The 23,370-nt window shown below is 33.0% G+C and overlaps 1 protein-coding gene across 3 annotated transcripts; it reads right to left on the reverse strand.

Annotated features, from left to right (window-relative positions):
• Positions 1-817: 817 nt before the first annotated feature.
• Positions 818-21,512, reverse strand: LOC149796243 (discoidin, CUB and LCCL domain-containing protein 2-like). 3 transcript variants are annotated; one of them, XM_089964221.1, is made up of 8 exons: positions 21,439-21,512; positions 19,819-19,992; positions 18,831-18,959; positions 8,340-8,542; positions 6,921-7,070; positions 3,442-3,574; positions 2,548-2,688; positions 818-1,894 (listed from the first exon to the last, which is right to left on the reverse strand). In XM_089964221.1, exons 1-8 carry the CDS (start codon positions 21,482-21,484, stop codon positions 1,545-1,547), a joined length of 1,326 nt encoding a protein of 441 aa, XP_089820347.1. In that variant the 5' UTR covers positions 21,485-21,512; the 3' UTR covers positions 818-1,544. The 3 variants fall into 3 exon arrangements, with proteins under 3 accessions (XP_089820347.1, XP_089820348.1, XP_089820346.1); XM_089964220.1 differs by having other exon boundaries at positions 819-1,894; positions 3,427-3,574; XM_089964222.1 differs by lacking the exon at positions 18,831-18,959 and having other exon boundaries at positions 3,427-3,574.
• Between the last annotated feature and the right edge of the window lie 1,858 nt (positions 21,513-23,370).

The raw sequence follows: 23,370 nt of genomic DNA on the forward strand, positions 1-23,370 counted from the left end.
TAACTCATATACGACTGGACCAGCAAACTATCTTGCCTGATTGTTACCTATGTTCCTAAAATTATACAAAGGTAAATCTTTCCAGTTCGATTTATTAAATTGTTAATTTTTTAATTATATCAACTATACTGAATTTAGATATTAGAAAAGTATTTCGTGTCTCTTTAACAAATAGGCTGACCTTAAATGAGTAATGATTTATTAATTGCTAGCTTCTGCTAGGGTGTATTTATAGCAATTATATCAATCCATTATCTTTGGAAAACATCTATTAAACATATATATATATATATATATATATATATATATATATATATATATATATATATATATATATATATATATATATAATTGGTCTGTATTGAACTTCTTGTTTTAATTCTGAGTTCATTATCGAACTGAACGGTTTTGATCTTTAACAGAAAGTAATATATTGTTTGCACTTCTTATATCTCAAGATGGAGACAAAGTGTTGTCGGCTTCATATATATTAAAATCTTAACTGATACTGTTCTGTCTTTTATAGTGTCATGTTCTAATTTTCATATTGTTAGGACGTTTGGTGGTCATTGCTAGTTAATAGATTTGTTGCCCACTTAGTTTGTTTTAAGAGTAACGGTCACGTGATCGCTTGTAGGCATAATGAGACTCAATCCGCCATTACTGTAAAATGTAGAGCTCACATTTTTGGTCAGACCACAAGAAAATGTATCCGGTTGTTATGAATGCTTGAAAAATGGCGTTGAACCAGCAAACTGCAATCGGGTGTCGTTGGATGCAGTTCAAAATTTTAGCAATATGATTCCTATGGCATTATTGCAATACAGAGTTTCCAGATCCAAATAAAGAAAAACCCCAAAGAAAATTTGTACTCAAAGTATTACATCTTCCCCGTTGAAAAGGACTTTATGTTGTTTAAAAGATTAAGTGTACGCTTAACTTTTGTACATGATTGTAAGTTGTAAATGGAATGATTTCATAGCATTTGAGTTTATTACCCAGTCTAGTTTACAATTTGACTGGAATTGTCCTTTGGAATGAGTCACATCTTGATCAAGTGAAAATGTGTATAAATTGAAATTTGATAAACAAATAACTCATTTCTATTTTAGGTCAGTCCATGGGAGTACATTTTTTATTAGAGTTTAAAGATATGCTGAGAAAATAATTCGCAAGGAATTATTTGTTTAAAAAATCGTTGGAATAACTAAAGTGCGCATTAACGGTTGGATATATACACACCACTTCGGATTATTATGAATTCATTCAAAGACATTATGGAATGCATTATTATTTTATATCAGGACATCTGTCATATTTCCTTTTCTTTCAATTATAAAATGAAAATTCACTGCATAATAGCAGCATTGTGCATACAAATTATACCGACTCTGTCGAGGAAAGGCAACAACGATTAATTTCCAGTATAGGTAAAACATACATGCCGAGTTGAAAAGAGAGATATATACAGTGATTCATAAAAAACGTTAATAATGCCAGAATCTCATATCTGTATTTTAACGTGGGCAAACCAGTAAAACGCTCTATGGGCAATCGTTCTCATTCAGCTTGATATCATCGATCGCCAAAAAACCACGACTTGTGTTGGTCCAAACCCCTTCGATGACGATCTGATAGACACCACTTTCAACTCGCACTGTTGACATACTCCATTGTTGAACAAAATTAATAATTGTCGTGTTTCTCAGTTTCTCTATAGCATGCTCACATTTTGCTGTAATGATATTAAGAGATCCACTAAAATTATTCGATGCCGTGTGCCAAAGGCTTAAGCATCTTGAATCGTTAGACCTTCTGATGGTCTGTATGACCTGAGCATTCGCATGTTCCGGATGATCAGAGGTAATGTAGATGTAACTGCATGTCATGGCACCTAAACCAAAATTAAGATTCACAATTATTGTCATATTTACCTTTCATACATTATTTATTCAAAGAGAAAAGGAGAAACTGTCGATTTCATGCAAAAATAAAAAGCGATTTATCCCTGGTAACTTTTTGTTTTAAAGCCATCATATTTATTATCTAAATTCAAATCACGTTTACATGAGACCTTCATTGGGAAGCTACTTGTATCCACCCTTCTTTTTGATCATTGGATGAATACAAGTTTTTCAGTACGCTGCTCTTGTGTTTCATGTAAATAGATCAACCGCATAATGTCTTTGCCAATATTTTGTTCCTTCGTTTTATGTACTTTAAGTTTCATACAGATGTTATATAATGGCAGTGAAGGTAACACTGGGGCGACATAAATATTAAGCACTTTGTAAGACCTGAGAGACTGTCGCTGACTGCGTGAAAATAAATCTCGTGATATGTATGCATGCATCCATATATGTGCACATGAGGATAGGTAAGTAGGCAGTAACGCAGGCTGGAAGAATGCAGGTAGGCAATTAGATGGAATGACTTTGAGAGGTATAAAGATAGAAAATATTATAGATCTGTGCTTTGCTGTTATTAAATGACAGAAATTTAAACTACATGTATATGATAGAGGACAAAATTAGTAATTTCAAGCACCTGTTGAATTGTTACCGCTACTACAGGTGTGATCATTTGTTGGTACTTCTTGTGTGATATTTGGTCGTCCAAGTTCCCACCTTTTGATGCTTGTATTTATGTGCTGCCATCCACAAGTATCATTTTGAAAGTCACAGTCAGCTAAGTAAAAAAATTGTTATTGTTGTTGTTAAAGTTATTGTTATTGTCGTTGTGTTTGTTTATATTTTTCTTCTTCTTCCTCTTTCTATTATTATTTTTATTCTTTTGATTCAATATTACAACATCATCGTCATCAACATTATCCAATAATTAAAAAAAGTCTTAAAAGATCTTGAGATTTCATAATTATCCGATCACTCATTTTTGTGTCAGCATAAATAACGAATTGCAACACGTTTATGTTGTTTTTTAATGGTTTGTATGTTGGATAGAAGTAGTATGTTATTTTGTAACATTGCTTCCTAATAAATATGTACGTTCTGCCATCTTAAAAGTGAATAGGAATACTTGAAATGATTTAAGTGTTTTCCATAAGTTTATTGTTTCTATTAAATCTTAAAACTATGTATGCTTAATTTACTAACTTGTTTAATGTATTTACAAAATACACATCGCAGTCACATTGGAGAAAACTATTACAATGTGTAATGGCCTGTATAGGTGAGGTATATTCAAAGTGATATCAGAATGGATTGATATGTATCGCATCGGCTTTTATGTGCAGGTATTTTTCAAATCAAACTTTTAACCCGTCTCCGAATGATTAATTAATATATAAAAGGAACTGGTTTGAACACTTAATAAAGAGAAGTGAGCCATAATATGTTAACATCGGAACGCAGAGGAAGGCGCTTGCTGTTTCTATGTAGGTGCTCATAAAACCATAGCACAGGCTACCTGAATTGAGCTTACATCCTATTAGATCAAATTGCAAGGCTATATGTTTATTCCATGTTTGAGGATTGATGCGTATATACTGGGCTTCAATTGGACACGGTAGCTCGTTCGTCACACACGTAGTTGGGTCATTGTTCCCAAGAAATACCTGAGGACAAAACAAGTAATTGGATGGTTATACAATATATATATATATATATATATATATATATATATATATATATATATATATATATATATATATATATATATATATATATATATATATATATATATATATATATGTCGTTGTTGTTGCATCGTCTTGCTTTTAATACCATTCATATTCAATACATTCTTGCGGCATTATTATGGCTACGGCCAATTCGTTACAATACATTTTACAAGCGCTACTGCTTCATTGCTAAACTCTATAGAACATGACTCCTCAGTAAATTTGCCAAATATGCCATTGTAAAAATTCGCATCGTGTGCTCATTTACTTACATTTGTGAATAGATAAAAAGTTTTCCACATGTAGAGTTAAATATTCTTAACCTCATGAACCAACTGCAATATGTTCCCAATTCAAGTTCACATTTCAAGAATATAAGCATTGTTTTAAAAATTGATTATACTATATGATTTTAATAAACATATCAATGCTTAGAAATTACAAGACTAAGGATAAGGGATACATTATTCATATGTCGTTATGAATGTATATTTGGCATTGAGCTTTGATTACGTGAGGGACTATACTTTCCGTTAATGTCTGTATCAGGCTTTATCTATAAATGCACATGGACCTGTTACTAATATTAATGTATTCCATTCTGGAGCAACATAATAAAACCACACCGATTCACAGGGAAAGGGTTATGACAACATACACATTTTTAGTACAGTCAGAGTTAAGACTATTCATTTTCTTAAATGAAATTTTAATATATTTTTAAGTTTAGTTTTACCTACCTTATGCACTTTCTAAAATTATAATTTAAACTGACTGAGTTGCGTAGATATCTTACATTATAATCCACACAATTTAGAGAAATAATGTGCAACAATGACGTAGCTCATGATACTATATTACGTGTTTACACATTTAGATAGGTTGAAATACTGTTTACAGTAAGTCTCATGACATAAGAACGTACAAGATAATATAAATCTTAAATTGGTAACAAAGATTGAAAACGAAAATATTTCAAGATTTACTTTCAGTGAAAATATTGATGGCATAATTAACACTGAAATCAAAACTATTGCATTAGAAGAATGTGAAGAAGTAATAAATTATTTATACCATACAAGTATGAAGAAGTCATAACTTATTTATACCATACAAGTAAATATACAAATCAATATGAAGTTGAATATGCCTTGTTGTAACCATCAGATTGAACATTCAAGTAGATGACTTTTTGACTTAAGAAAAGATTCATTGATAGTGTTCTATGAAAAAGAGATATAATTTAGCAATAGCAAAGTTAGATTTAAAACAAACTGATAGTGACTCTGTTTATGAACTAAATGCAGAATGCCTTCCAGAGTCCTGTTTCAAAGAGTCCACCAATGTCTACTATAGGAAAGACACAATTTGGCATAAACCTGAATTCTTACGTAGATCACAAAGTGTTTTGTCTAAATAGAACAATGATGTTATAATATAGCAGTGTATGTTACTTATATTACATTCAATATTGAAGATAGCACGAATAATCAGCGTTATTAAAATTTCTAAAATTGTTCCATAATAAAATCTGTCCTAAAGCATGAAGTAACATTTTGGATTTAAATATGCTTCGTTAACTAACTTTTTGTACATCAACTGCAGATAAAAATGATTTGGATGCATTATATAATGTATTGAAAGCACACAAAAATGAACGTTTTCGTATGCTATGAATTTTGCCACAAACATGATACACTTAAAAAGACAATACTTGAGCATTTCTACTCAAGTAAACGAAATTTTTGAAAGTAATATCCGTCAGCTATATGAACGTTCCTTATTCTTAAATAGGAACCATCTTCGTAATGTATTTCGTACTGATAGAACGGATAAAAAAGAACTAAAAGTGATAATGTCGCAAACTTTACAATAAAAAAGGTATAATAAAACAGAAACAGAACAAAGAACCTTATGACAGTTGTATGAAAGACTGAAAGAACAGCTTGGTTCATCAGTAGTTGAATAATTTTGTGTCATATGCATCTAATCGCTGAAACAATATTATGACATTTAGTGAAGCTAGACGAAATAAACCTAAAGATTTTTATCAACCTTTCCAAAGATAATTATCATTACATATTTATCATACTTATCATTGGGCTTGTTTGGTAACTTTGCATACAGGTTTTTGTAGCTGATAAGCAGGATCGCTTTATTCGTTAGATAAATGGCGACATATGTTAAATATATACTTTACCTCTAGCATACAGAAACAACACCACAAGAAGGAATCAGCATCACTGTAACACATCATAATATTTTTGCCTCCTAATACTGAGTAACATTTGATGCAAACAAACGTTGGCAAGAAAATAAGTGATATGATTGCTATAAAAAGCATAATTCTGTTACAGGTAAGTGATGATTTTTCAAGTTTTTCAAATTTAATAATTGTGCCAGGTTAGGACAATACATGATTTACATTCACCTTTGTTAGAACAAATATAGTATATGAAGGCATTATGAATGAAACATTTCAGAAACCCGATAATAATGCAAAACACAAGAACTGAGGTCATATATTATACTGTGAATGGAGAGAAAATCTAAATACCATTTGACTTTGAAATGTGATATATTATCTGCTATACCCTTTTTTCTGTTTCGCAAGGCTTTCAATTTAGAATACCACTCGCAAAATCATCACATGGTGTAAAAGGTGGTAATCATGACTGTAAGTGCAACACGTTTGCTTGGAATATGACAAATGTACTTTAGCTTCAGATTAATAAATATTTACACACAGAGACTTATCTCCTACACTAGGAAGATACAAAATAGATGAATCTTTCCACTGTTCCTCGTTCGCATTTAAAATGGAACGTATGATATTTATTGGACAGATACGGTGTTTGCAATGTTTGTGTATGTCAGTTGCAGACTAGAAAACAGTATAGATATACTTGAGCGACAGTTCGTACACAAAGATGAACAAATGAATAAAGAAATGAAATAAATGATAACAAAGTGGATAACATATTTAGCTCCTGCACTTTCTTTGAAAAGCGTGATGAAATTATACATTGTTTTCTGCATTCAACTGAATGGCGAAATTATTGTGCTTCGCTATTTAAAAAGGTCTGATATTATCTTTTGCCGTATGTTAAGACATTCGGGCATAACTGCTGTAATTCATTTTTCTGTGTTTCACAGACTCATTCAATAGGCATATGCGATTCATATATAGTGAATATATAAGAAAACGAACCAGTTCTAAAAATAAATTTTTAAGAAAATGTCCAAAAGAGAAAATAAGAAAGCCACATGTAAATCTTACCATGTCTTCATTAGCGGTGTCGTTCTGAACAGGTTGAAACGATGGCCCATCAGTGCTGGACAGCACTTTATAAGACTGTACATACTGATTCTCTTTCTGTCTCCCTTTTGTTGTGATCGCCCTTACAGAATGCAATTTACTCAACTTCACCTACAAATTCAAACATTGCAACTCGCACAGAAGTACAAGAGAGCTCAACATATCTATAATGAAATTGTCCTGTTTAAGCAGCTCTGTTTAATGTAAATATTTTGTTATTACTCCGAAAATAAAGAAATAAGAGCCATTGTCTTCGAAAATGTCCTATTTCCGCAAAATAAAATTCATGAGCATGTTTGTCTTTATTGCACTTTGTAGCGTAAAAGTGACTAATTATTATCGGTCGTGAAACGACCAGTAAAGTATTCCCCTAAAGGAACATGCCGCTGTTCGGATCAAAATATCTCCATGTAACTAGAATTTAGCAAGTGATGAACAAACAATCTGAACCCTAATGCCCACAAATAATCTCCGTACAAAACCGAGGCGTAGAGGTAAAGTAGATGAATTTATGTATTATGGAATTGCAAATTGTAAATAATGTTTTAATCAAAGGTACTAACCCAAAATACCTAATCAGGATTGAAACATTCGACCTAGCTATATTTAATGATGATTGCTATGGTATTTTGGGTAGACAGGCTATGTTGAAAATGACCTGTCATATGGTTATAATGTAAACTCTAAATGGTTCCAGCAAGAGGATCAAAGCTCAGATATGCTAAGGTCGGAATTACAGTGATTTTTGAATATGTATTTTTTAGCAAATCTTTATAGATGCATCATCTAAGAATGACTCATCAGACTTGTGGGTTACGACCCATGGGTCACAGACTGGAATATGGTGTCGTTATGCAGGAGGGAAGTGTGGAATGTTTTGGATAATATGTAATAAGGAGTGAGTTGATTTGAGAATATGAACTATAAAGTAGATCAAGTTGTTGCTGTTTTGTTTATCTTTTTCTTTGCGCGATCAATGTCATTTCTTCACTTCACATTGATTTTGAAATGCTAATTTGAATCTCCTTTTGATTTACTTCTTATTTTATCATCAAGCAGAGTTATACTGATTTGCTTTAGTGGGCTAATTAAATCTGTACATCCCATATATTACAAATGTTCAAGTTTTTGTAGCTTAGATGCAGCTTTAAATATAAGAAGATCATTCTCCGCGTGACTATTTCTGACCGATTACACATCGTCCTCGTGATGGGGTGGCATATGTATGTAAATAACTAACTAGAACGCATTCAGGACCATTTAGAACTTCAGAGCATGTATGTAGCGGACATTTGCGTGGACAACTGATACAGAGTCTACTACAAGACTCCATGCATTATCGTTAAATACTAGGAAAAAGACTATTGCATTTATGCTCACCTGAATATATTGAGACTCGTTGAGCTCCATAGCCGCCCAGGTACCACAGTACATGTCGTCATCTCTCTGATCACGAACAAGTCTAGCAAGCTGTGGATAACATGTTGGCCTTTTTATGTCTTCATAACGCGAGGATGATGTAAAATGGTCGTCAGGAACCACGTTGGGGTCAGATATCAGATAGTTATCGCACCCTATGTAACCTACAATTAGGGTTATAAATGTATTAAATTTAGTCATCAGTTCTCTCTCTGTAATGATACCGATCCGGTGGCCTTGTGGTTAGAGCGGCAACATTGGATGCTGGAGGTTGTTTATTCGAACCCCGGCCAAGTCATACCAAAGACTTATAAAAACGGTATAGGCGCTCAGCATAACAGATTATTTTTAGGACTTGTGTCAGGATAAAGTGACTGAGTGGGGCATCATGCTACATGTCTCTGGCATGATACCCCAGTGCTAGACATCCGGTATCACGGAACCAATTGTTTTGCCATATACCTCAATGCTAATGTTTTATGAAATAAAATACTTTCTGTCCTACCTCAGCATGCGCGTCACACAGTGTCATATAGAACAATGTTAAATTGTTAATTTGACAAGGACAAAACTAGGTACTCCACTGCATTTAAGAGATATAAATCAGCTGAAACTAGACAGGGGTTAGAGTTATCTAGTCACAACAGACACATTTTCAGCCTTGCGTACCACATTTTAAAAAATCATAAAAAGTACAAACTAATTCTAGATATGAATTAACATAATTTCAAATGTTGACAAGAGGCTCAAGTTTTGTCAAGCCTAACAGAAAGTACAACTCTTACATAATGCACCAACTACAGCTAGTTTTGTTTATTTTTGAATACAATAGCTGCAGAGAGCAAAAACAGACACTTGCTTTAAAGTCCATCCACGAAAAAAAAATTCATACAAGCAAAATGAAGAATACAAACGCAATAACGTCAAACCGAAGCCTCAAACCAAAACCGAGAGTTTCTCTAATTAAGTTTATTTTCTTACTTCATCTTTGTTGTTCTTTTTCTTCTTCAAATTTGTATGCGTGTTTTCTTTACCCATAAGACATTCATTTATGGTCGCACCCTTTCTGCTGCTGTAGTATGTGAGTAATTAAATCATTATTATATCAATAATGGAAACTCACACAGCTAGATTAGCTAAACAGCGTCTAGAGTCAATTAAGAAATATATTCATGTTTATGATAATGTGAAGCAACACCTACAAGCTCGTCAAGAGTCTCAGGTGGAATTTCCAGAAGGTGCAAAACAATTATTTAAACAGGTTACGAAGGCTATCAAAGGAGTTACAGAGGCTATCAAAGGTCTTCTTCCCACGTTGGAGCAAACTGCTTAAGCAACTGGAAAACCAGCAGAAAGAACTAAAAAAAAGCAAAAAAGATTCTACAAGAACTTTCAGCTGAAAAAGTTGAGGTTCAACCACAATTACAAGAACAAATACAACGAGCACATTTGAGTGTTGTCAAAGTCCATGACGAGGTCGGTGATGCAAGCAATCTTGTTACGTCAAAACAAAAACAAACATCAATATCAAAACCACCAGCCCGACTTACCGAAGAAGGTCGTAGACTACTTCAAAAGACAACTATAGCGGTTATCCGCAACAGGAAATCCAGATCGTGATAAAGTATTAGATCAAAACACCGCCAGTGTTCTAGAAAGAAATTGGGTTCCTTCTGTATTTCGAAAGTACCGTGGTATATATATAATCACTGGTAAATATAAAGATGAATTTGCAGAATTTGAGAAACAAGTCGAAGAGATTAAAAGAGCATCCTCACCCATGGATATGTGATTGCCAGAAGAATTGCCATTTAGGTCACCTCGTACTGAGGAAGAACAAGAATTAGAAGCAATAGAAGATGTAAAATGAAAACAAATATTGTTGTCTAGCTCCATTACCACTGGAAGTGGTACTGCTACTAGAGGAAGTGGTCGTATTGATCCATGTCCCAGAAACGTCCTTGCCTATGTTGAACGATTAGAAATTCTGATTGGTTGAAAACGAGCTGGTAATAATTCCACAGAAATTGATTATGACGCAGCTGATATTTGTCAACGATTATTTACAGGCGGTATCTTGTATATTAATGTTATCCGTCTCTCATCGATGAAATCGTTGATGATTACCACAGTAATTGAGGGTATTTAATTAGATCAGTGACAATGAAACAATATGATTATACATAATGCTCATCATGGACCTGTATTGGTCAGAGTCATAAATTCGCGATTACAAACATACAAAGTTACATACGGAGATTAACTCGGCGATGTTGTTCAGGGTTCATTTAGAAGGATATCCCCAAAAGCAATAATGATTGCGAATTAATTGGGAATGAAAGCTATTGAAGTTGTTCGTGATAAAGATATTGGCGTTCTTGGTGATGATGCTAGTAAAGCGTTCTCGGCAATCAAGGATAGACTAGCACGATTAATACGAAGAAACCTTCAGCCAGTACATTTACCCAGCACTGAAGTTATGCCTGGAAATGTCAGTAAAATAATAAATCAAGCTGCAAATCAAGCAGAGTTGGCTCGTGTATCCATATCAAAAAAGGAAAAAAAGCTATAACTGAAGTTGCATCAATGAATGACAATTTAAAATTAGGATTTTCCGCACACAGATCAATGTTAAATGGAGAAGACAATTTTCCATGTGTGATTCCACTATTGAATATATTTGGATTTTGTAGAAATGTCAGAAAAATTATATTTGGAACTAAACACACCGTGGTATTTGTCAGAAAAGCCACAGACAATGATGCAATCTGGCGACCCAACGCAGTTGATGCTGGGAAAGTAATTCTAACAAAACTGTCACTGTCGATGCCAGTAATGACTCCATCGATGGACGTAGAACAACGGTAACTTTCTTTCATGAGTCAGGGCGGAAAATCAACATTATTATGGTTGACAATGACTACAGATAGCGTTCAAAGTAATGCTACTGGTTATTCACATGACATATATCATTACAGCAGGGAATGTCAGCATCATGACGTATATTCATCGCGTTTTAGGAAATGCCAGAGTAGATTCGCACGAAAGAAATCCAATGTTATTTGACACGCTTGGGGTTAGTAAGGTTTCTTTGAAGATAAATGGACATCAAGAACCTTCTGAAGAGATTTTGCTCAAAATCATGTTGCACGTGCTTATCATCGGTTAATTACATTTATGGGTGGTGATCAGAATGTTGATTCTGGTTTGCAGATATCTCAGCGGGATTTCACAACATTATATCCAATTAATTACATTTCATTGGAACATTTGGATTTGTTCAGACAGTCGTTGATATGCACTTCAGAGCTCGTGTAGCTCGACTGCTCGCAGGTGGTTATAGAGCAATCGCTGTTATACTCTCAGATCAAGCAATGTGGATTAAAGGTGATGGCGGACGAATGAGAAGTATTGTTGCCAAAGTAGAAAACATGCAATTAAATCGCTCATTATATGTATAATGTCATGTGTTCATGTTAGTGTTAGTCTGACTCCTGTTCAGATTAAAAAGCTACAATCAGTATCAAAAAAGAATTCTGGAACAAAGATCACACTAAAAATAAACAAGATCAGATCAGAGGTAGTCAGAATAAAATATCGCTTACTGAACGTCAACTGAAGCACTTCAACAACATCAAACGATCAAATACTGTTATTAAATTTGATCTTTCTGCGGATGCCATTAAATACGTGGTTAAAACAGGTTGTATATTTCCACTTCTTGCAGTTATACCAGATTTAATAGCCGCTGCTGCTCCAGCTTTTGCAAAAGCAGCTGCACTTGGCGTTGTTGGAACTGCTGCTAGAAAGGCATTAAAAGAAGCAACAGGAAAGGGAATAAAGACTTCTAAAAAAGTGAAATGGTCTAAGATTCCCAAGAACCCTTCATCGATGCGGAAAAGGTCTGAGACTTAAAGGAACACTTCACTGATTATTCCTATGTCAAATTTTGATTTACTTGACACTGCTAAAAGTTAAATATAACAAATGGTAGAGTTGTATTTATGCGTGATATAATTACCAAAACAACCAAACAATATTGAAACCGGTACCATTAATCTTGATAAAAGCTTTGGTCCTGGTACTCACTGGGTGGCATATGCAATTGATCCCCTGGCATAATTTATTTAGTTTCCTATGGGTTGGCTCCACCAAAAGAATTTTTAAATTACGTAAAGACAGCAAAAGTTCCAATCTGGTATTCAACATTACCAACCTAGACAATAACCGATTCCCCGATATGTGGCCGTGAAGTCATTGCTGTACTCGACGATGTTTCATCATCAACAATACCACCTCAAAAAGTCGTGCACGAACAAACAAGTAGACGGCCCGTCGTTTTAAACAGACCTTAAAGTTTAATGGCTGATATTTACGGAAGATCTTCTTCTAAACAAAAACAAAAACCGACGGAATAACCCATGAAAATGTGAATAAACAGATTAGTGATGAAATATCTGAATTATTAAATCTTGCCGATGTGGATCCAAACGATGTGGATGTATTTCAAGATAAGCATGGATAATTAAAGACAAGAAATCTTTCATTGAAAGATATTATAGTTGAAATTATTGGAGTTAATGAAAATAGCATAGTGTGTTTGATAGTAACGGAAAAATTAAACCCGGTGTTATTATGTCAACGATATTAGATACTATTCGTGGTCGAGTACATATAGCGGGGGCTACAATGACTGATTCTCTCAATATGTCTAATAATACAATTACTGATCTTGGTGAACGAGAATCAGACAACGGCGCTGTTAACGAAGAAATTCATCCTTCCAATTCATGAACTCGATAATTTCAGTTAATGATACGATTACCACATTTAAATCGGATTATAATACTCATGTACAAATATTTTTGAATTTTCGCAATAGAGTAAATTGAGCTATTGATGATTTGTTTGGAAAATCAATAGCTGTTGATATTAAGCTCTCTGACATAAAAAAGTTACTGACAGTATAGTATATACAGTATCATATGGAAAAGCATTATGCTCACCATTCAATAAATCCATTAAACATCGCGCTGAGGTTACCGGTGTATAGAGGCTCTCAGTACTTGGCGTTACAATTACTATATCTACCACAATTTCACTGCGTTATCCACTCCTGACTCAGTCAGGTGGAACTCCTGGATATCGGTTAGTAATGTTAGAGCAAAACAACGCGGAAACATTCAGAGTGGAACCCGAAGAATAAAAAAAAACTCGCCTTGATTTAGTATTGGATTCTTGAAGTAGTCGTTAAATTGCCACCTAATTAAAATATAGTTAGCATTCTGACCAACGTTCAACGTTTTAGATACAGTTAGGTCGGTGAATGGTAAACCAAACTGAAAAATGGCGTTGACGAGTATACAATAAAAATAAACAAATATCGCAGAGGTGTAGTTGTTTTTGACATAATTGTGTATTAGTCATCTACTCTTATCTCTTGAACAGGTGTATTGCTATCAACATTAACAATGACATCGCCAGCAATTGTAACAATTTGTTTATCAGCTGTATCAGCAAGTGCCTGTCTTCTTAATATCATCGCAAAAATATGTACAGGTAAAAATACACAAGCGTTTGAGTATATAATAACATTACACGCATGACGTAGACGTATTCTAAGTTATCTTCGTTATTGTCATCGAGTCTCTGCGATGGAATATTATCCGATGTCGAATTTAGTCAAATGATTGGAATTTACAAAGATGTTATGAGCATGATAGAAACCACATCTGATTTAAATAATAATAATAATAATAATAATAATAATAATAATAATAATAATAATGACAATAATAAACAATACTATTGTCAACTCCAAACGTGTCATTACAGCAGATTGTCGTTAAAACAACTCCGTCACGAACGTCGATGATATCAGCAAGCTAACCTAATCCTGATTGTATTGTTAACTTTCCAACCGCAATTCCACCGAAAGAAATAGCGCTAGCACAATTGTGAGTATATTACTGTTGGCCAAATAGCAGATCAAGATCATTCGGTGGATTGTCATCAAAGAATTAGCTGATATTTGCAAATAAGAATAAAGATGATGATCTCCAAATTGACAATTGTGGAGAATTCCCAAGGGCATTTATAAAATTTAACAAATCAACGATGAAATTCACCACATAATTAAATCCAAAACAGCTATTACTGTTCATGAATCAACATTAACAGCGGCAATATAAATATATTCACTAAATTATTATGAAGATATTAATCAATCGTCAATCCGATCAGAAATTCCCCCAACACTGCCTAAAGTAGTACTTCAACCATAACCAAAACCAGATGATTATATTGGGGAAATACTCCAAATAATAAAAATATTATGTTATGGAAAATAATATTGGCTGGGCCTGACAGTGGTGAAATATTTTATCCAGTTCACTATGATTTATGGTTTTGGCATGGGATAAAACAAGCCAAGTTTGATCTGATATTTGACCACAAGTTTTTGATAATGTTAATGATGATAGCAAACAACATTTAGAAACAAATCCCGTCAGTTATTTATCGAGTATCTTTTTGACGTGACGACTAAAAATAAGAAATTATCAAACAAAAAGAACATTTGAACCAGGTTATATTTGATCTTGAAATTATTCATCTGAGTATTATGCGGGCGGAAATTAAGTCAGTAGGTATAAATAATGACGGTACTCCAAATAATCACTTGTTTCTTAATAATTATTCGACTGGAAGAAAATCACTGCTGGAAGCAGATCTACCAACATTTAAATTTCCTGGATTTAACGCTGACGAGGTAAACAAATCAGTCAACGATCTTATCAATGGAAACTTTCCAAATATTGTTGTGTCAGGGAGAAAAATAGCCCCACCAGCAAATATTCTCAAACAAAACAATGATCCGTACACATTTACCCCTCATGTACCTCCTGTATGTTTGATTGTACAAGAGCCTATTAATCCGTTCTATTTACGATGTCATAATCCGTAATTATCAAGGATACATTTCAAAGTTACTGACCAATATGGACACTTGCTTTATTTGAGACAGAAAAACCTGATTATAAATTTGTAAGAGATCATAGATCTTCACGTTATTTTCAATCCTGGTTCATAATCCGGGTTAGTAAATCATATATAACTACTTTTTAAAACTTATTCCCGTCCATTTTGTAGGTAAATGGTACTTAAAATCACACAAATTTGATGGGGTGAATGGTATTTAACATAAGAATAATTAGTTAGATTTTATAATCTGACCTGGTATATGCTACTAAAGATCGTTAAACTCAGTTGAATTTTATAATTTGATGGGGTATATCATCCTTAAAAAATAAAAATCTCATTGAAAACAGAAAAATACATAAAACTTATCAGAAAAAAAATTATCAGAAAAAACCCAAATATTATAATCAGAATAAATATTATTATCAGAATAAATATTATAATTTTCTTCTTCGCTTATTATCAAATTGGATATGGTTTAATTTGATTGGGCGAATGGTACTTAAAATAATGAAAATCAGTCAAAGTGTATACTATGATCGGGAGAATGGTACTCGTAATTGTTATAATCCTACTAAAACAGAAAATTACATAATAAATATATCATATCAGAATAAATATTATTATTATTAATATTAATATTAGTATTATTATCATCGAATGATCTTTGCAAATGTGTTCAATTACTGATTCTCAAAGGATCAAACCTCATTCGCTTTTCTAATTCATTTTGATGATTTGTTGATAAATACTCATGAAACACAGTCTAAAGTATTATTTTAATCTGGATCTGATTACATTTATACTACAAAATGAACAACATTAACAAAATTATCAATAACTCGTAAAATCACTTCGAGAACTGCGTGAGGTCTTATCATTAGAAAATTAATAATTTAACAGATTTTCTATGAGCAAATCAACTAAAATAATTAACAAACGACAAGTGTTGACTAAATTTGTATCAGAATCTCAGATTTTTTATAAGAAAAGCATCAGCATTAATAAATGGTATTAATATCAGAATATAAAAGTACTATTTTTAGAATAAATATTATATCCATAACAAACAGATTCATCACAATACATTTTATTTTCAGAATAAAAATAAAAATCTTATTCTTCACTGATTATCGAATTTGATGGGATAAATGATACTTGTAGGGCTGATTTTAAAATTTGATGTAGTGGGTACATGGTAATCAAAGTAGTAATTATAGGACTGATTTTATAGTCTGATGTTTGATACTTACAATAATAGTTATAGTGCTGAATGAGAATAGATATTATTATTATAAGTAAATTTGAATGAAAATAAAAATCAGTTTGAATGCGAAAATGATCAGAAATAAATATGAATGAGAATAAACATTATAGTCTGAATAAAAATAAAAAATGAACGAGAATGTTAGAAATATATCTGAATATATTTCTGAATTTCATTTCACAGTAAGTTACACCAGACAAAGTTGAAACGCTCGTTGCCATAACTTTTACTTTCACAATTAATGACACTGCTTTCATTTTTCCACGATCAGACATACTTTTTCTCACTTGCCTCACATACTATTTTGTTTCGTATTCGTGACAAACTTCTGGATATATTTTGTTTTTCAATTGCCCGTGAGAGAGATACGAATTATTCAACTTCTGCATCTTTCACTGTCGCCAAGGATTGGAAGTGTTGGATCAGCTTCATGAATCTACATCATGCTGGTAGTGTGTATCTATCTTCAAATTTTCGTTGTTTTCAAAATCACAAATATTCTTTTCAGGATTTAGTTCATCAGATTGCGCTATGCTTTCGTGTTATAATTTTTTAATTGCAGAAATAATAGTATTAATATTTTCATAGTTCATTATATAATAATAAATGTACATTTTAACCAAAAAACTAAACATCAAACATAAAAATAAACATTAAAATAAACATGAACCGTATAAATAAGCATGCTGAGCGGTTATCGTTCATGGGAATCCTATTCGTACATTTCCATAGGGTACTTTGGTGACACCTTTTATACAGTCTTCTTATCATCCCACGATTCTATTTTTTTGGGCTGACATTCTTTCTGAATGTTTTTGTGTTGGGTACCGTTCAGTGAGATTGAGAGCTCACATCACGCTACGGTTTATATTTGGAGGCCCCACAATTGTTTGCATCGACACCCCCAGCGAATCCCTAAACGAATCGAAATTTTAGAGATTCAGAGCGTTGTCAAAGTCATTAAATTTCATGCACACCCCACCAATATCAAACCCTGGGGAGAGTGCAAAACGCACCAGAACACTATAGTACTCAATGATGATATAACCTATTGCAGTGCAAAACTACACACACACACACACACACACACACACACACACATATATATATATATATATATATATATATATATATATATATATATATATATATATATATATATATATATATATATATATATATATATATACATATATGGGCTGTACACAGAAATCAAACACATAAGCCAAACAAGTGTGATAGTTTGGCAGTATAGGTGCTTGACATTAGACTCAAAGCTGTCGACCTGGCGGTTCAAAGTATAAACCAAGATAAGTTTGATTTACATTTACTGGCGAAAGTTGGGTTCCTGTCTACTGGTTTAGGAGTATTAACTGATGGACTTTCAATCAACATATACTACAACATATCATGTTAACCATGATTTATACATGTATTATGATGTAGATATTTACTTCTGTTAGTGCGTGTATGACACGATACACAAAATCAATGACACATTACACATTACGATTTTGGGAACAAACAAACTAACGAAGTTTTATTTGTTTAAACTTGTGCCAATGGATAGATAGATATACACTGGTACAGAAGTTTCACTTTCCGATACAGTTTTTCAAACATGAAGCCACGACCAATAATTGCCTCGTTTTGTACAAATGGACGTCAAATATCTCCTCGTATTTTACAGTATCCGTCTCAAGCTTGCTTAAGTAATGCCCAATATGCTTTTCATGATGGGGCAGTTTTCAGGAGCACTGGCGATCTGGATTTCGATTGAACGCAAGTACATACACCAGTTTAGATTCATTTCCCTGAGTTATCCATGAAGACACCATTAAAGTTATTATCTATGTGTTTGCTTGTTTATTTGATTATATCACCAGAATTGAAAAAAAAACCACCATTTAACGTCTTATATTTGTTGTGATAATGACATCAAGGCAAGGGTGGTGGTGAGGGGTTAGCTTTCATTTGCGTGGTATGTTTTCGACATCTATAAAATGAAGGTTATCAATGAGTTCCAGACTGAGATGGTTGATAACGTTACGTATGTATGTATGCAAATGAAAGGTTGTCCTTCTGTAGATAGAATGTGCATATAAGAGATCTGCATAGTGTTAAATCAGGAATCAATGACCATATAAGAAATTCTTGGCTACACATATATTGTTGTACAATTGTAGTTTAGAAAAACTATGACTTACTAGGTACACAAGCATACTCTGTCAATGAATAAGTGTAGTTCTTAATGCAGACACAACGCTGATTCCTGCATTCTGATGACTGCTCAAGACAGTCTGAGTTTGCTTTGCAGGACCTTGCAATGGTGTCAGCTGAAAAAGTTCAAAGATCAAAAACCTTCCAGAATACATTTAAGTGAGAATGTTACGTTTCTTCCAGTTTAAGATCAGAGTATTGATGGTGATGAATCGTGTGTTTGCTAAACAATATATGTTAACTTAACTAAGGTATAGGTCTACTTATTGAACTGCACGAATTGCACATGAACAATGAGGTACTAAACAAAACAAAAAACATGTTTCCTAAATATTGTTTAGATTTTGGAAAGAAATATTCTATTGGGGATCAATAAGATATAACGTCAGTAATAGATACATCTCGATTTCTGTCAAAGGGGATCTTCTATTTCCATACTAATCTGAATTTGCAAGATGCAAAATGTATCTCTGGAAATAATTGGCTTCCATAGATTCCTTCATAAGTCTATTTAAAAGTCGGGCACCACATTATATCAATAGTAACAACTAGCTGGCTTTCAGGGCATGTACTATTACAAAAATAATACTTGTGCAAGAATGTATTAAATCAATAACCATAATTACAATTTCTTTTTCTTTTTCGTCCGATAATATTTCGTCGTATTTAATTTAACAAATTTGATATTTATTCGGAATACAGTCAAACATATTCATATAAACAGAACTGAAGATCTATATTTATGCAATGGTATTCATTTCCAATCAAATAAAAGAGCATTATTATCACTGAGAGAATAAGTTACATGTGGGTTATTTTTATATTACATAAATAAACATAGAAACAATAACGAAAGGAACAAAGAGATGAAGAATAACGAATGAAAATAGTCCTGTCTCATGCGGGACCATGTACTGTGATTCTAAACTTGGACATGTTTCAAAACACTGTCATGATATGAAAGAGTATACATACGTTTACAAGTGAAGTTGATCTCCGACCAACTCTCATTGTGAAGGCACATAGTCACAGACTCCGTCTGCTCAAGTTGTTTAAAGCTTTCATCGCAGACATATTTTATGCGGCTGCCATTAGAATATACATTTCCCATGATAGTGGCATTTGCTTTCCCTGGTGGTTTTCCGCATGCTGAAATATATTTACTCAAATGTTTTATTGACGAATCTTTTAAACAAGTTTCAACTGATACTGATGAACACATTAAAGGAATGAAACTATACAGAAATACAGTTATTTATATTTAAATTGTCTTGCTTGTTTGTCTTTTCTCCATATATATATAGTGTGTGGTTGAACTTGGTTAGTAACTGAGTATATGGTCAGCATGATTATTATCATTGTATTTGTAAACAATATATTGCATAGCCAATACTTGTTTTGATTTTTAATCAATACAAAAAGATTTTTATTATTTTGGAGTTAAACATGTTTACTAAGTTTGAATTCGGGATACAGCCTTGAATAAGACCATAGAACATCGCAGAAACGAGTCCTCTTTACAGTTTTTGAAACTTTCGATAAGATGACAGAGTAGCGAGGATCTATATCGGATTGTTGAGAAATTAGAATGTATTATAAATGAATTTTTGTCCCTTACCCTGGTTCTGAAATTGTGTCTTTGGTTTTTACATTAAAGTTGATTATGTTAAAATTATTAATTCCATCCGTAACATCGGACGTGGAAACAGTCATATTGTTGTGTTTAGATTCTATTTGAGAGGGTTTATTTATTAAATTATTTACTGGAATTACAACGTGCCCATCATTAATTACGGTCTAAATGACTATTTTGGGATTATTCTGGATTCATTCAAGGATATTGGAACAAAAGCAAATTCAAAATTTTAATTCGTTCTAGACACAACTGGAATCCTTCTACTTACGTTTGTTATTCTGCATAAGCTAAATCATGCCTGATTTATGAGGGTGCTTTATAATAGTTGGAAGGAGAGGAAAAAGTCCCAATGCATATAAAAGGTACCAGAGACTCGATTGGAATGAAATAATAAATAACATTAAAATGTAAAATGGCATCAGCTGCTCTGGGAGTGAAAACAATAATACGTGATAAAGAATATTGTCTTTTCATGGATTTTAGAATATACGGAATCTACTACATATTATTGAATTAAGTCCCTATAAACGTCTATTAGCCTCATTTGTCTTATCAACATTTAAGCCAAGCTTGACATAATTTGACTACCTCCTTTCGCATATCTCTGGACACAATTAAAAACACGATTCTAGGACTTCCTACTGAATATAAGAAAACTAAACACACCCCTCACCAAAACAAATCTAAGGTGGAAGAATGTATTTTCTGTGTAGACATGTCATTTATTCGACGGTTTTGCACAAATACGGTAGATTTTATTCCAAAATGCCATTGCAAGTGTCATGTGCATTGAACCTTTACAATGAGCTGTTCATTTATTTTACTATCATTTGTCTATCCTTGTTTTAAAATTGACGATTGAAAATACCATTGCTTGGCATGCTAAGAGTATAGCGAAAATCCAAAGTTTAATATACATTTATGAGAGAGAAATAGAGAACGAAAGAAAGAGAGATAACCTGGCTGATTGAACGGAATGGCAGAGTTGTCAGTTTGCGCGGCCATTTGATAGTGATCACATCCAGGTACGTCATCATTCTGTTGAAAGAAAAAGGAAATGAAACCCTTCTTGCAATTGCTGGATCCGACTCGTTTTATTTAGTTGTTTCATCCTATTTTCTACATTGATTATGATAAATAATGTGCTAAGCTGTTTGGTATGTCAGAATTTTTAATAGCGATTTTTACGGGATTAACTCATACTTATGGAAGGCAATATTACACTCGTTGCTAGCCTGAACATACAACTTCGCCTGAGAAAAGAGATATAAGTGAAAGGAAAAAGGCAGAATGATTTCATTTTCTGTGAATATCTAAACAAAGATGTATGACTGAATTATTTTTTAATACTGTGTTATTTCCCTCAATGTGAGAGATATGACGCGCATAAGAATGGATACTAACTTTGTTGATGTTCACAACATGCTTTCATTTGAACTAAGTGTAATAACCTGATCACAAGTGTATTTCAAATGTTGCCGGCGTCACAGGCATAGCATATATTGCGGGAATATAATTATACTATACATCATTTATTGTATATTTTCATTATTTCAGTTTTTTCCAAATTCCCAACTGTCTATATTCAAATTTGCCTTTTAAATGTAATGTTCCAAACCATTTTATTTGATTGCAATCAAATAAAACACTTTGGTGGATGGATGACATTTGATTAATAAGGAATCTGAGCACAACAAGACAACACAGCCCCAAAGAAATGGTAAAGAAATACAAATATACGACTTGCAGTTAACTATAAAAATACACAGACTAACAAAACGCAAAGAAACATCAACCAGCGGGTTAAAGAAGTTTTAAAACTCGGCCTATGGATTTAACATTTCTTAGACTGTAACTTTCTTTCAAGTTTATGTTCCATGCTTTTTCGACCCTTTTGTGAATTTGTATGATGATGTCTATTTAAATAACTGAAATTGGCAATTCTAATAGATTTCGCTGCATCTGTGAAAGGAAATGCGTGATTAATAGACAGAGTAAGAACAACACTGCATATTTATGGTTCATCGAAGTATGTAGCGTGGTTAAGAAACCATAAACATTTATCTAACTTGCGTGTCATATTTTGACTTTCAGTCTATTAAACATCAATTTCATGAACTGTAACCGTTCGAAGTTTCTGTCTGTATACTGTTTTGATTGAACCATGTGGGTTTTTCTTACCTAAATTAATTAATCAATATTAAACCACAAAACCTGAATAGTCATTAGATTTAAAATGTAAGCCATGGTCAATATTTTTGAAGTGGAATTTCAGAAACTGTCGACAGGATTTTTATTTGTTTTATTGTTCCTTTGGGATAACTGAGACAGAGTCAATAGTAATCACGCATTTGGTATATTAAAATATACTATACAACGTGTGTTGAAATCACCAAACTTGGAGTTATGTTAGCGTCATATTAACTACAGTCAATACGTCCATTTTCAAGTCTTCAAATAGTAACCGCATTTGATACGTCCATTAATAAACTTAGTGCTACTAATAGTGTTGCCTCGTGAGCAGGAATGTGCAATAGTTTCCGGGAAATGAGGGTATAAGGAGGGGTAGAGGAAATTTCAATTTTTTCAGTTACTTGTAATAAAAATATCGTTAAGAAAGCACTATCCTCAGGTACAAATAATTGCAAGTAGTAAGATAAGTAGGCAGATGAAAGAGAACGTCAAAGGAAAACATTTACCACTTCAGCGTAAATTGATCCCGGTTTGTCCTCCAGTGCCTCTAGTGTCACTGCCTTCTTAACATTAAGTCGACAAGAGGTGAAAGTTCTCTTATAGATCAGGGAAAGACATCTGGGTTTCTTTGCATTGCATTCACAAATACATCGCTGTAGAGAAATCTTATAAATTGTCACCAGTTCTTCACCCTCAAA

Source organism: Sinohyriopsis cumingii, chromosome 7, assembly GCF_028554795.1.
Source record: "Sinohyriopsis cumingii isolate HCF-2022 chromosome 7, ASM2855479v2, whole genome shotgun sequence".
Classification (NCBI taxonomy): domain Eukaryota; kingdom Metazoa; phylum Mollusca; class Bivalvia; order Unionida; family Unionidae; genus Sinohyriopsis; species Sinohyriopsis cumingii.